Source organism: Lepidochelys kempii, chromosome 11, assembly GCF_965140265.1.
Source record: "Lepidochelys kempii isolate rLepKem1 chromosome 11, rLepKem1.hap2, whole genome shotgun sequence".
NCBI lineage: Eukaryota > Metazoa > Chordata > Testudines > Cheloniidae > Lepidochelys > Lepidochelys kempii.
Window position 1 is genome coordinate 39,969,390 of NC_133266.1, and position 13,213 is coordinate 39,982,602.

Genomic DNA, 13,213 nt, shown 5'->3' on the forward strand with positions numbered 1-13,213 from the left:
GGAAAGAGGCAAAGTGAAGATATTTCAGGAGTCTTTTATATTCTCTGCCATGTGTCTGTAAATTTACGGTCTCAAAACAAAGCTCACAGCCTAGTTTATGGAAAGTTACTGTCTCAAGATGGAGTTCAGGATCACGTAAGCATATCACATGTCCTTACATGACTTGATGATGCACAGGGGTAGTCACTGCCTATATTCTTGCTGAGGCATCCACAGGAAGAGCTATCTGGGCAGAATGGGTTTCTTCTACTGCCCATTGTTAGAGTGAAGTGTCCTGACTGGTTTCAGAGTAGCAGCCGTGTTAGTCTGTATCCGCAAAAAGAAAAGGAGTGCTTGTGGCACCTTAAAGACTAACAAATTTATTTGAGCATAAGCTTTCATGAGCTACAGCTCACTTCATCAGATGCATGCAGTGGAAAATACAGTGGGGAGATTTTATATACACAGAGAACATGAAACAATGGGTGTTACCATACACACTGTAACAAGAGTGATCAGGTAAGGTGAGCTATTACCAGCAGGAGAGGGAAAAAACAAAAAACCTTTTGTAGTGATAATCAAGGTGGGCCATTTCCAGCAGCTGACGAGACACTGGTTCCAATGTAAATTCTATCCGGTGGGTGTTACCCAAGAGTACCGCACATGTTTAAGATTAGGGCTGTCAAGTGATTAAAAAAATTAAATAACAATTAATCGCATGATTAATTTCGCTGTTAAACAATAATAGAATATCATTTAAATATTTTTGGATGTTTTCTACATTTTCAAATATATTGATTTCAATTACAACACAGAATACAAAGTGTACAGTGCTCACTTTACTTTTAATTACAAATATTTTCACTGTAAAAAACAAAAGAAATAGTATTTTCAATTAACCTAATATAAACACTGTAGTGCAATCTTTTATCATGAAAGTTGAACTTACAAATGTCAAATTATGTAAAAAAAACAAAACAAAAAATCCTGCATTCAAAAATAAAACTGTAAAACATTAGAGCCTGCAAGTCCACTCAATCCTACTTCAGCCAATCGTTCAGACAAACAAGTTTGGTTGCATTTGGAGGAGATAATGCTGCCTGCTTTTTATTTACAATGTCATCTGAAAGTGAGAACAGGCGTTTGCATGGCACTGTTGTAACCGGCATTGCAAGATATTTATGTGCCAGATGCACTTTAATGGGAATTGAAGATACTTATGATCTTGCAGGATCTGGCCTCTTTTTAGCATGTGATTTCCAGCACGTAAAATGCCTTGTGAATGGTGTCATTTAATAAGGCCAAAAGAAGAAGACCGAACCAGAGACAGCGTTCATTTCAGGAAACATATGTTGCTAAATTCTTAAAGAATTCTCAGCTTCTGGCACCCATGCCATGAAAGGCATGACACTCTGATACAGTGGAAGAGTTTCCTCCTGATAGTACTTAATGGGTCAAATTCTGCTGTCAGGTACACAGTGCAAGTCAATGAAGTTACTCTTAATTGTAACTCAGAAGAATTTGGCACAATAACTTGTTACAAACTAATAGCTCCCCCTCACCCCAAGTTCTAATCTATATAGGCTATACTATCACCCTCATGACTCTAGAGTCTGAGCACCTTCTAGTAGAGCAATCAATAACATGAGTAACATCTGTCATGTGTGCTTCATTCTTTTTCTCCTCCTCTCCCCAGGGGGAGAATTGTGCATGCTGTGAAGTATTTTGTTTTAGTAGAGTTTTAGTGTGTGTGTGTATTTTCTGTTTAGTTCTTTTTTAAAGTATGTTACTAAAATAAGAACATTATTGGTACATCTCTTGTCTAAAATGTTTACCTAGATGAAAAGTGATCTTTTTAATGGCATCTTATACTGGGGGGTGGGGGTACCCAAATTCTGAGAGTAGCACAGAGAGACAGTTCCCAAAATAAGAATAGCCCAGCATGCTGGGAAGTTCAGAATGCTGCCTGCATGAGGAGGAGGTAATGATTTATAATAGTGCATAAACTGACCTGTTGACAGAGGTAGTTTATAAAGTAGACTGATTGTTTATAATCTTTTTTCTCAGCATTGCACGAGAGCCAAGAATACTTTATCAACTGCCAACATGTTCTAAATCAGAAAAAATAGAGGATGCATTATTATTGGAATGCCCGTTGGTAAGGTTACTTTTCACTGAAGAAATTTTGAAAACAAAATATTGCAACTGTTTTAGCTGTGGAAGAACAGTTCACTGATAATGTAGACAAAATTGAAACCAAACATTTCAGAAAATTGGGATGATGATTATTGCAAATTGTGGTCAATTTCTGTCTTCAGATGGCTGCATATCGCTCCCATTGAAGTTGGTGGGAGTTTTGCTGTTACTTTGTGGAAGAAGCAAAGTATTCAGAGACCGTATTATCAATCCGCTCTTCTCTAACATTTTCAGTTAACCTAAATAACTTCAAAGCAGTATACATTAATATATTATGCTCTTCTTCGCTTGGAGCAATTATTTAATGGGTCAATTGCACTGTTTGTAACAACATTCTTGTGTTATAACAACTATCACAGTGCTTGTCAGGAATGATGATCTTCACACAGTAGATAAGTGAGAATTTTTGCAATGAAATGGGCTTAGACACTAGCGAATACTCTCTCTCCTTTGAGTTCAGTAATCATCTTTGAAAAAATTCCATGAAAATACTGGCTTCATTTAAAGTTTGCAAAACCTGAGCTTCAGTCCGAGCCAAACATCTACACACTATTTTTAGTTGCATAGCACGAGTCTGTGGATGGGGGCTCTGAGACTTGCTGCCATGGGTTTCTGCTTGCCATGTACACATATCCTTAATGACTACAGCTGGTCATAACTCTACTGGCATTTTAACCCACTATTTTCATTTGCGCACAACGTTTTCTAAAATTCATTTTTTGACTGAAATTGTCATACTTTCTCTTGGACCAAAGGTGACTTTTAGGGACAGACTGAGCAGTTTTCTCATATTAAGATTTATTTGCGTCTGGCTAACTCAAATAGGGGAAGTCTAAAATATGACATTTTTCATATGGCAAATTCTACTGGGAAATAGTTTGGTAAATTTTGAGAAAAATTAGTAAATATATTAAAATTTGCATTAATGAATGCAAACTACAACACTTTTATAGTTTTTCTTAGTTATGTTACTGCCCATGGTACAATAATATTGTGCGACTTTAGAGTGCTACATTTCTCCACCGTGCTGCTCCTAGATTTCTGCCTCCTGTAAGGAGCTGAGTATCTTTAACTCCCACAGGAATTGAGGATAGTCCGCATCTTGCAGGATCAGGCCGTACAGAGAAATGTAGTTTAAATCCCATCGAGTCATGCAAAAACAATTGGATAACTCCATAGTGTCAGAGAAAATACTTTCTTTTCTATTTAAATGCATAGTGCATTAATATTTAGGTTTAGGTTGCATATTTGAACACAAGTGTCATAAAAATGTGAAAGTTAAGGTTCCAGGAGTACTTTATATACTTTAATTTATGTAAATGTATAAAAAAATGCCTGCTTTCAAGAACTAATGGCCTTATTTTCAAAGATGTTGTGCCAGCATGGCTCCAACAGCAGCTCTTTAAGCCCTGGAAATCTTAAAAGAATTGTACAAAAAATGGAAACATGGATGAATTGCCAAAGAGGAGAACAAAAGAATAGCACAAGCGTGTAGGGACATAATCAGAAAAGGTCAGGCATAAAATGAGGCCTGGTCCACACTTAAAAATTAGATCAGTCTAGCTACATGGCTCAGGGCTGTGAAAAATGTTGAGCCCTGAGTACCACAGTTAGGTCAACCTAACTGCCAGTGTTGATGCAGCTAGGTCAGCAGAAGAAATCTTCCATCAGCCTAACCATTGCCTCTTGGTGAGGTGGATTAAATACATCAGCAGAAAAGCCCGTTGCTTCCGTATAGGAAGTGTTTATGCTACAGCACACAGCTGCCGTGTGTAGCTGTGCTGCCTTAGTGGCTGTAGTGTAGACATATCGTGAGTTACACCTAGTAAGGGATGTAAAAGGCAATAAAAAGCGGATCTATAGATACATCAGGAGAAAGAGAAAGACAATGGAAAGTATAGGTCCTGTACTTAGTGGAGAGGGAGAGCTAATAATGGACGACATCAAGAAGGCTGATGTGTTTAATGATTGTTTTGCTTCAGTCTTCACTAAACAGGTAAATTGTGATCAGATACATAACAAAATTAATATTAACAAGGGGGAAGGAACACAAGCCAAAATAGGAAAAGAGCAGGTTAAAGAATATTTAGATAAGTTAGATGTCTTTAAATCAGCAGGACCTGACAAAATTCACCCTAGGGTACTTAATGAACTAGTCGAAGCAATCTTGGAGCCATTAGTAATTATCTTTGAGAACTCATGGAGGATGAATAAAGTCCCAGAGGACTGGACAAGGGCAAATATAGTACCTGTCTTTAAAATGGGGAACAAAGAGAACCCAGGGAATTATAAATTAGTCAGCTTACCTTCAATACATGTAAAGATACTGGAGCAATTTACAAAACAATCAATTTGTAAGCAACAATTTATACATTAAAATCCAACTACTTAAAGTAAAATGATTAAAATCAGATAAAGAATAGAAGCAAAATTCAGAGGAGGGTACCAAGATGAGGAGGGAAGGAAGTGGGTAGAGAAGAGGAGGAGGTAAGGGAGGATGCATTGAATAGGATCATTCAGATACCTCAAGAAAGCATACCATATCACTGAGAATTTTTCTTGGGTATTTCTGTTACAGCATACAATGCTTTCCATGGTGGCCAAGCTTACAGAGTCTGTGCTCCAGTCTTCAGTTATTGGTCATTTTTTAAGATTTCTATTTTTGTAGTACTAGTCTTTGAGTAATTATTAGTGCCCCGCTGAGCTAAAGGTTTTCAGATTTATTCAGCTTCCACTTAACATCCATTAGGTTTAAGATTGCATGTTTAGATTATAACACAATTTTATTATGTTATATATGGATATAGGAAGATTCCCAGAACGTATAGGTTAAGTTAGCACCTGCTGAATGGCATTTGTTTCACTTAGCAGCACCTGTTTGAACAGTGCATCCTCCAGATTATTTTCTGCTGGATTAATTTTAAACAGAGATCCAAGGCTGGCTAAAATTTAGCACTGGCTAAAATTTGTTTCTGTTGGCTGGCAGAGAGAAATTGGCCTAGTTTCTCCTCCCATTTCTTTTTTGGGAATCCATGTTTCATTCAAATTTGCTGGCCAAACGTGCTTATAGTGTTGCTGTGCATCTTGGCAATCTGGGTAATATTTGAGAGATGAATGAAGTTCAGGTGGGTAGGGGTAACATAGGCTTTGGGGCCCAACAGATGGGAGATGGCATGTTTAAGTTGGAGATAATTGCTACTCCTTCTTAGTCTATAGATTGAACCTTTCTTTGAATATTATAACCCTAATCCAATCTGGCCAAATGATGGGGTTGTCTGCTATACAGAGTTTCAAGTTACCTCAGATAGAGTGTCCTTGGTATGTAGAAGAGGGTGATTTTTAAATTTAGTAGACCTAGTACGCCAAATATTTCTGTCTGCCACAATAGCTGGTAGTTGTTCTTTAGGGAATCAGTAGTAATCCAAGCGCAGCGCATTGGAAAGGGGTAAAGGAGCAACCAATTCTGCTTCCAGCTGGAACCAATCTGAATTTCTAAGGCATGAGGGAATGAACCACTGTGCTGGTGGCTAAGGATTATTGCTTGATGGTAAAGTTTAAAGTTGGGACATCTAAAACCTGTTTTGACAGGGAGCTGTAATCTTTGTAAGGAGATTCTCGGTTTGTTACCAGCAGCCTACAAAACAGATCTGAACATGTTGTCAATTTTGGTAAAATAAAAGGGAGAAATATGGGTAGGAAAGGAATTCAGAGTAAAAAGGATCCTCAGAATGGCATTCATTTTGATTGTTTATTTTTCCCCAGAAGGGAGAGAAGTAGTTTGCTAACTGCATGATTAATGAGGTGAGGGTAATCTTGACTGTGCTTTTAATTTCCTTAGGAAAGAGGATGCCAAAATATCGGAGGTTTGTCTTTTGCCATCTAAATATCCCTATATAGAGAAAGTCACTTCCATGTAAATCCAATGAGATCTTTATTGTTTCAAATGTATCCCAATTTATCTAGTAGCCAGAGAATTTACCAGTTATCTATAGTTTGTAGAATATTTAGAATAGATGGATCTGGATTTTTAATAAATAGGAGGATGTCATATAGAAAAATTTGTCTCCTGAGTCTCAAATTTGATCGGTTGAATATTTTGGAGTTCCCTAATTTGTATTGCAAGTGGTTCTAATGCTAGATTGAATAGGAGGGGGGAGAGAGAACATCCCTGTCTTGCTCTCTGAAACAGATCAAAGGGGCGGGGGAGTTACTGTGTTATTGGTTAGTTCCAGTCCCAATTCTCGGATCCTAACAGCTTTGTCCCTGAAATGAAGGATTTTCCCAAGCCAAATTTTCAAGGGTCACAAACAGATATTGCCAGTTCACTCTGTCAAAGGCTTTCTCTGCATTGAGTGAAACAATTCCATGGGAATTTCTAGAGTGTGAACTATACCTTTTTAAAATAAATTCCACCTGATCAGGGTTAACCATTTCACTCATTACTTTACAGTCTCTTAGCCAATATTTGTGAAAGTATTTTTACATCAGTATTTATTAATGAGATGGATCTATAGCTGTTACCATTTTGCGCATCCTTACCTGGTTTAAGTAATACAGTAATTAAGGCTCCTCTCATAGTAGGAGGTAGCATATCTTTCTTTAAGGCATCTTCAAAAAGTATAACAGCTTAGGGGCCAGAATTTTTTTGAAACTTTGATAGAATTCTATTGGTAAGCCATCAAGGGCAGGGGTCTTGGCCAGATTCATTTCCTCCATGGCCTTGATTAATTTCTCTAATTTCAAGGGAAAGGCCAGCCTGGTCTGCTGTTCTTATGAGATTGTGGGCAGTTTAGAGCTTTAATAAAATTATTTAGTTCTTCTGGGTCAGGTGGCAAATCATTATTGTAAAGAGCCTGGTAGAATTTCAAAAATTGATCTTTGATCTCTTTTTGATTAGTAATAATAACCTGCTCTTGTTCTGATTTGAGTGATAGTATTTGGGACCTTTGACTGCTTACTTTTAATCTGTATGTGAGAATTTTCCCCACTTTTACCCCTGACTCCCAGTGTGTTTTGTGAGTCTAAAAAGAGCAAATTGAGCTTGTGCTGAATTCAGTCTATTTACTTCTTACCAAAGATTGATTCATTTTTAAGATTTTCTTGTTAGGGCTAGTTTGCACATTCTATGTCCATAGCTTTAAGTTGTTTGGTTAATTCTAGGACCTGAGCCTGGCTAGCCCTCTTCCTATCTGCTGAGTAGGAAATAATCCTACCCCTAATAAAAGCTTTTAGTGTATCACATAGGGTGGATTGGGATATCTCTGGTGAGTCAATTGTTTAGGGAAAAAACTGAATTTCTTCTGTGACATGGTTCTGAAAATGTTTATGTTGCACAAGAGCGGATTTCAGTATCTATCTTTACAAGTCCAGTTTGTCTTGGGAGGGGTAGCATCCTGGTGCATGATAAGTGATCACAATAGACTTGATTTCATTATTGAGCTCTGAGTCTACCAGAGTCATAGAAATCAGGAAGAAATCTATTTGTGAATATGTGGACTACAAGGAGGAAAAAAAAGTAAAATTCTTCATCCAGGGGCTTTGCAACCACCATACATCTTTTAACCCCAATTCTTCCTTAAAATCTTTTATAATATTTCTAGTATGTGATTGTGTATGTTGGGGCTGGCCTGATTTGTCTAAAAAAAGGGTCCAATACTTCATTAAGATCTCCTGTTATGATGATTGATTCTAATGGCATATTAATTAATTTTGGGGGGGGGGAAATGTTTTTAAAAAGTGGAGCATCTTTATTAAGAACATGAGAATTGGCATACTGGTTCAGACCAAAGGTCCATCTAGCCCAGTATCCTGTCTTCCAACAGTGGCCAATGCCAGGTGCCTCAGAGGGAATGAACAGAACAGGTAATCATCAAGTGATCCATCCCATCACCCATTCCCAGCTTCTGGCAAATGGAGGCTAAAGACACCATCCCTGCCCATCCTGGCTAATAGCCATTGATGGACTTATACTCCATGAATGTATCTAGTTCTTTTTTGAACCCTGTTATAGTTAGTGGGGTCCACATTCATCAATTAGGGTATATATAGAATCAGAAGTCATAGCCTTCACCAACAAAAATTACCTTCCTGATCTTTATTTACATCTAGAATTTATAAAGTGAGTCTTTTATGAAACAATATTGCTACATGTTTGGCTGCAGAGAAGAACTTAAGTATCCCTCCCCCCATCCTAAATGTCTCTGCCGCCAAGTAATTAAATGGGTTTCTTGTAGGAAGATAATATCTGCTTTCAGTGTTCTAAGGTAAGTGACAATAATTTTTCTTTTTATATGATGATTGACCCCTTTGATGTTCCAGGAAACACAGTTTACAATATTAGCAATAAGGCATGCTTAGATCAAATCTCTCTTTATCGGGTGGCTGAATAGTGTCATTGCTTGGGCTGCATATCTGGATTCCTCCTCACCACCCTGGGACATGAAGAGTGGCCACATCACTCATTCTTCCCACCACTCAAAACACCCAACTGGGGTATAACTGGATTCCCTTTAATTTTATAAAGGAGAAATAGTCTCATATCAAGGGAGGGCGTGGTTTCTGCACTATTCCCAACAGCAAAAAAAGGGTGAAGAAGGCTAGTTTCTAAACTTAAGAACAAGTCTATAGCGGAAATATAAGAAAGTTACACAAATTATTTAAACAACCTTATTCCAACATAACTGGATCGTTTGCAGATAAGAGTTCATTAGCAGAGCAGTTCTGCCTAAACTTTGCCCCTGGAGCCTTGTCCACGCTGGATTATAGTGTAAACTCCATAGTCACATTACCAATGTAAATCAGCATAACATTTATTTCAACTCTAACAAAAATAAAAAGTAAAGAAAAAAACTGAACTAATATTACTGAAAAAAACAGACAACTACACTGCATACAACAGTGTCATAATAACATCTTCTCAGTAATTTGGTGAATCATAAACAGCAATAATAGTAATTATTCTTGGATAGGATTTTAGGAGATCAGATTTCTTTACAGTTGGGGAATTGAAACAGTATCATTCAATTGAAATCTTCATTACACTATTTAGATCGGATATCTCTTATAAGTGTACATTTAGGGCAAATGGATTGAACATTTCCAGATTTACTATAAACCCAAAATCTAGGAAATTAGATGGGGCTGAAACAAAATTAAGGAAGGGGAAAGGGGAGGAAGATTGAAAAAAATAAAAAAGGTGGGGAGGGGGTGGAAAAGATATCAGGAGTGAGAGTGCCTCAGACAGAAAATAAAACCATGCTTCTCTGTGGAACCTTACCGATCCATGGCTGTGGAAGTGGCAGAAGGTAGTTATAAAACTATGCATCCACCATTCCCCTAGTGGCTCCCAGCAGTCCTATCACCTACTTTAAAACTGTTGCAGTCTTGTGTCTGTATGTTTCATTTTTATTGCAGGACATTTTAATTGTATCTGTGTTTTAGTCTGGGTTTGTAAACGCCACCCATCACTAAGACGCTGATTTTGAGTTTGGCCTCTACTTACATCTTTTTTGTACTTGCAGTTTTGTAAGCACAATTGGCATGACATCCAACTGCTTAACATCAAGCAGTTAGACTTCTAAGCCCTTGCCTGTATGGGGGAAATTGACCAGCATAGCTGTTCTGGAATAACTAGATATTCTGATATAATTTATTTATTCTGTAATAATTCTTTGTGTGGATGCTCTATTCCAGAATAAAAGTGACTTTATTCTGGAATAATTACTCCACTCACAAAGTGAGTCCATATAGGGAGCTATTCTGGTTTAGCTTATTCTGCAATAACATTGCCTGTCAATTTCTCCATGTAGAGTCAGCCTAAGTGATATCAATTGCACCTAGGAACAATTGTGCCCACAGTTATTTGTGCCTGCAAACTGTGAGTGTGAAAAGGGAGGATGGTGTTCAAAAATCTGGCCCCTAATCTCCATCTAGGCCAGATAGTTTGCTTTAAAAACTATAGAAAGTAGGCAATAAGGCTTTCCTCATGTACACATTCAAACTTTTTACTGATAACTTCTTTTTATGTAGGGGGAAACGCTTCCCAGTCCATCAGACTATAAATCTTCTCTTGCAGTTTTGACTGCTCATAACTGGCTCCTTCGTCTCTCTGCTAATACTGGAGAAATACTGGAAAAAATATACCTCCCACCCTACTGCAAATTCAGGTATTAATTATTGGCTGGGCTTTCTACAAGTAATGTTTTAATTAGTTGGGATTTATAGCAGTACTATAGGGGAAAATCACTTAATTTGTAATATATTAAAGCTATTTTGTTCCTATGCATTCACAAAGCTTTGTTTAACACTGTATTACTTTGGAAGGGCAGAATCCATATTGTTTAACCAGAGGTCTGTAAAATACATTTTTATGGATGGAATTTCTCTCAAATTCACGGCAGGAAAAGGATGAAGCCCAAAACTTATCAGCAAATAACACCATTCTTTTCATACTCTGTGGAGGTGCAAGTTGTTGAATAGCATGGAGGTGAACTATCCTCCAGATCAGAATAAAGGCATGTTGTTGGTGCAATGAATGGCAGCCTGCAGTGCTGATCCCATGCTGTACCTGCTCTATGGATGACTTCAAGGCTCTCAATCTCGTATCTTTCATGAGCATAGTTACTACACAGAATTTTCTTTTAGAAAAGTTTTAAACTTCAGCACTGTAAATGTTAAGGACTTCAGTTTACACCTACATTTCCAGTTAACTCATCTGGAAAAGAAAGTAAACCGCAGAATCAGATTATCATCGCTGGCTTTTCTCTGCCAATTTTACAACTTTTAATATTGCAATAACAACATACAAGAATGTACCTTTTAAGATGTGCAAAGCAAACATCATAAAACAAGGAAAATATTATCAATTCAGAAATAGGCAATTTTTAACTTATGAATGTTCTTTTGCACAAAGTATCCATTTTGCCATTTAAGAGGTGGGAAATTACTGCTACTGGAGAAGTGCAAGTTTTTCTTTCAATTCCCAGAGGAAATGACCCTTTTTATGGTGCAGAATCAAAAAATTGGTTTATGAAGGGAAAGGGGAAAAGTGCATTAGCCAGTTTTAATATATTAAGAGCTTGCAATAGTGCTTGTCTCATTATCCCAGATAAAGTGAGCCAGATCTTGGCCCCCAACTCCATCATTGTTGTGCTACTCCAGGTGCCCAAACACTCTTTACCCGAGATCATTTAACAGGCAGAGCTTGGCCAGACACTGGGATCTGCTCCAGCATCCACATGAGCTGACTTGTGTTATAACCTGTATTACAAAAAGTTTGTGAGAAATGGTGTATTTGCCTTAAGAAAGTCTAAAACAATTACTACGTTAAAAAATGCATTCTTATCACCAATAGGTATCTGAGCTGGGACACTCCTCAAGAGATTATGGTTCTCAAATCAGCTCAGCATAAACTTCCAGCAGCAACACAGCAGGTAGGTTTACTCAAGCATTCTGTTAGGTGAGGTATATATAGCCAAATATTTACAGGACCGGTCCGGAGGTTCAGAGAGAACTCTTTGTGAGTTGCCCCTGTGTCATTAACTATTGCAGGTATGGAAACACTCTCCTCTTTTATGTTACTAGAAGAAAAAACATGACTGGCTTTGTGATTAGAGGACAGAACCCGGTCAAGAGCCCCTCCCTTCCTCATATGGCTTTGGGTTCTCTAAGCCTCAGTCTCCCCTTGTGAAAAAAAGGTGATAATCCTCCCCTAAAAGGTCTTAACAATATTTATCATGGTTTCATACTGTTAGATTAATGTCCTAGCATGTAATATTGCCTGAAATACAATAACTAAGTTCAGAGTTACTGTTCTTTCCCAGGCAGGCATCCAACAGTCTGTGCTATTCTTTCTTGCTGTATTCAGAGTGCTACCTCTGAAATTTATTGGAATGCTGGAGATAAACAAAAAAGTGAGTTACTTTCTGTATTAACTATGCTCCAAGGTGTAGTAATTTAAAAAAGCATTGTGTTGCCTCATTGCACGTCCCAGTAATGCAGGACTAATTCATATAATGCAGTGGCTCATTTCCCTAGTGAATGTATCAGTATCCCACTTCCCTTGGATAGAAATGACCACAGAGTAATTCTTCACACAAGTGACCTGCTGGCAAAATATCAAGTGCACCAGGTCTGTTATGTAGGTGCTAGGAAAAGTTGTTTGAAACTAGTTCCTCCTTAGAGGAAGAAGAGAGTTGGGAATTGGTGGGTGTTTGTGGGCATTGGGGTTTTAAAGGAAGCTAGCTGTGAAAATATCCCTATCCACCATTAAGGGTGTAAAATGTAAATACTACATACATTGAGAGATTTGTAACTTGCGTTTACATTAAGCTGGAAAGATACTAGAAAAATAATAAAAATGTGAGTCTTGCTGTTCCAGTCAAGAGGAAACATGTCCTATCTGAAATTTGTCTGTAATAGCATGTTCATTAGGAAGCTATTGATGAGAGAAGCAGCAGTGAAATTTTACTATCAACAAGCACCTCTGTCCATACATAGTTTGAGTGGCAAGATAAAGTTTACGAAATGGGTGATGAGCAAGTGGTCAAAAAAAAAATGGCAACACTGAATGCACTAAGTGGGGTTATTTTATAGCAAAACTATAAAGTACTCTTGACAGCCCATGTAAATTAATGTCTGACACAAACTAGAAATCTAACATCTTATATGCTAGTATGTTTTTATTTAAAGTTTACCACAAAGCATAGAATTTGACATAATTGAAAACCAACCTGTGTAGGGAATTTAATACAGAGATTTCAACTGTGAGGGTCAAATTTGAGATTAAACTGGGAACATGGGCTGCCAAGGACTTGGTAGCTTGGGCACCCCAGCATGCCCACAAGCAAGCTGGCAGGAAACCAGGCAGGTTTAATCAGAACTTCACAGAAATCAAGCTGTCTCCACGGAACATTTTGATTTAGATGAATTGGCAAATTCCAATGAAGAAACATTCCACCAGAAATTTTCAACCAGCTGTACAAATAGTGACTAGTTCTGTGGAAAGAGCATCAAACGAGGCACGTGGATTCAGACCTAA

The 13,213-nt window shown here is 37.7% G+C and overlaps 1 protein-coding gene across 4 annotated transcripts in view; it reads left to right on the top strand.

Annotated features, from left to right (window-relative positions):
- The window catches only part of DCAF17 (DDB1 and CUL4 associated factor 17), a 38,729-nt gene that overhangs the window by 4,585 nt on the left and 20,931 nt on the right, over positions 1-13,213 (top strand). For all 4 annotated transcript variants that reach the window (XR_012154288.1, XM_073305815.1, XM_073305813.1 and 1 more), the window contains 4 exons: positions 2,047-2,137; positions 10,204-10,340; positions 11,528-11,606; positions 11,997-12,086. Coding sequence is in view for 3 of the 4 variants with exons in the window: in XM_073305815.1 (XP_073161916.1) it covers positions 2,047-2,137; positions 10,204-10,340; positions 11,528-11,606; positions 11,997-12,086 (397 nt within the window). In the remaining variant the exon portion in view is untranslated. The remainder of the gene's footprint in view (positions 1-2,046; positions 2,138-10,203; positions 10,341-11,527; positions 11,607-11,996; positions 12,087-13,213) is intronic.